The 2,150-nt window shown below is 42.2% G+C and overlaps 1 protein-coding gene across 1 annotated transcript; it reads right to left on the reverse strand.

Moving 5' to 3' along the window:
• Positions 1-376: 376 nt before the first annotated feature.
• Positions 377-1,315, reverse strand: LOC112464850. The gene has a single exon (XM_025032096.1). The coding sequence runs from the start codon at positions 1,313-1,315 to the stop codon at positions 377-379; it is 939 nt and encodes a 312-aa protein (XP_024887864.1).
• Between the last annotated feature and the right edge of the window lie 835 nt (positions 1,316-2,150).

The raw sequence follows: 2,150 nt of genomic DNA on the forward strand, positions 1-2,150 counted from the left end.
AGCTGAGTCCGATGGTTCGAGAGGTGCATCTGGTGAATTTGGTAGAACACCCTGGTTCCTGTCAGTGACATACGAAGTCAAAAATTTGTCGTCAGTAAATATATCGCGATTATATGGCCAAATCCCCGTTTTTTCGAAGCCTCTCATGATATTCAATGGAGTGAATGCCTGTGGATACGCTTGTCCCAATAACGCTGCGATGTTGTAGATCGAAATCGTCTTCCCTGGGTTGGATATCATCCATGTGTTGCAAGCAGAATTGAAGAACTTTTTCAAAGATTCATATACTGTGCGATCCAACGGTTGGAGTTTATGAGATGTGTGTGGCGGAATCGTTAACAGAATTATCCCGTTGTTCTTACAGAAAGTCAGACTGTCAATCGTGATGTGATTCATGATTATCCATTATAAGCAATACCTTGTTTTGTGGTGAGGTTCGAGAGTGTCGTTGAAAATGCTTGAGAACATCAAGAAAGATTTCACCGTTCATCCAGCCAGTTAAAGATCCGCTTCCAACTGTGCCGGGCGGAGCTCCGTAGATCATATGGTCTTTAAAGTTCTTTCTTGGAAACACCATGAATGGTGGAATTGAGTTCCCTCCAGCGGAGATGAAGCAGCATGCAGTTACTAAAATCCCGCGTTCCCCCGACGTAATTTGACCAATTTGCTTTTGTCCTTTTTTGGCAATGATATTAGGAGGATTGTGGACCGTTGTTAAGGCCGTCTCATCGAGATTATATATTACACTGGGAGATATTTGATCTCCAAGTTGCTTAAAACAATTTTCCAAGTTGTCGAAAAAAATATTGACGGTGTGACAACTGAAACTTGTGCTTCTGGTCATGCTTGTTGCTTCAGGTTTACGCAAGGAAAGAGCAGGATGTCGCTTCATGTAGCTATAAAACCAGTCATATCCAGCAGCCTTCTTCTCATGCCACGATTTAGGACAATCAATTTTATTGACAACAGCAAGTTGATATGCAAGTTCTAATACTTGCTTACGAGTGAGGCCATGGTGCATTTTTGATGCCGTAAGCAAATATGTCTCCAGATCTTCTTCAATGTTCGCAGGGAAAATAAGATGAATTTGATAGTTAGGAACAAATTTCATAGTAAGTTTATGCTCGTCCGTGGCCTCTTTATATTTAGTGACCCAGCGACTCAGTGTCATGTGATTGATATTGAAAGATTTTGCTGTGCTTCGAATGCTTTGATTTCCTTTGACGACTTGAAACACCGCAGCTTTCATTGTCGCCTCGTCCACCTTAGCTCTGCTAGTTTTGGTTTTTTCTTTTGCATTTGAAGTTTTGTCCATCTTGAAAAGACATTCAATCTTCTTATAATCTGCAGAATACCAAAATAGACCACACATCAAGAGACACGGTAGTGTCTCGCGCCAAGTACACGCGGAGCGAGACCGACCGTGATTCTCTTACGCGACGCGACGGGTTGCGAGTACCCGAGATGTTGAGATCTCGATAACGAGTGAACGGATCAAGTTCTAAGTAGGCTTGATCGATAGCTTGAAGTCCAATTAGGGGGGGGTTTCTCTTATAATATTCCAATCCGTGCCCTACGAGCGGAGATATTGCGACGCAAAGTCCAAATGTGAAAATTTTTTATTAAGATACTTCTTCTTCTTCTTCTACTTCTAACGCCGACGTTATATGATGACGTCATAATCAGAAACGTTACTTTCACTTTTTCGACGCTGGCGGCGCAGGTATCGCCAGTTTCGATATCGCGCGCGTATTTCGAAATTAGGTCGATAGACTTATCGGTCAGGAGGAAGATTTCTATTTAGGTAAATTAGGTATATACTTATATAATATATATTGAGTCAATTGCTTCATGTTTATCTGGAGAGATTTCGTATCCTTACATCGTATTACCACCGCTGCCGGAAAAGAAGGTTCTCTACGCTTGGCAGAAAGTGCCGCTAGGGAATTTTTAAGTCGATTCTTATGAATCAAGCTTGAATTCGATGTCTAGGTATCCCAGGTTGCCGATGACAAGGTCCAGATAGTGCGCTTCATAGTTTTCGGTGTCCAGGTGTAATAATACGTTGAATTTGATGTCTACGTGTCCCAGGTTGCCGATGACGAGATCCACATAGTGCGCTCCGTAGTTTTCGGTGTCTACGTGTATTA

This window comes from Temnothorax curvispinosus, unplaced genomic scaffold, assembly GCF_003070985.1.
Source record: "Temnothorax curvispinosus isolate PA1 unplaced genomic scaffold, ASM307098v1 QBEX01014619.1, whole genome shotgun sequence".
NCBI lineage: Eukaryota > Metazoa > Arthropoda > Insecta > Hymenoptera > Formicidae > Temnothorax > Temnothorax curvispinosus.

Coding starts and splice junctions, on each gene's coding strand:
- LOC112464850 (XM_025032096.1), bottom strand. CDS start 1,315: ATGGACAAAACTTCAAATGCAAAAGAAAAAACCAAAACTAGCAGAGCT.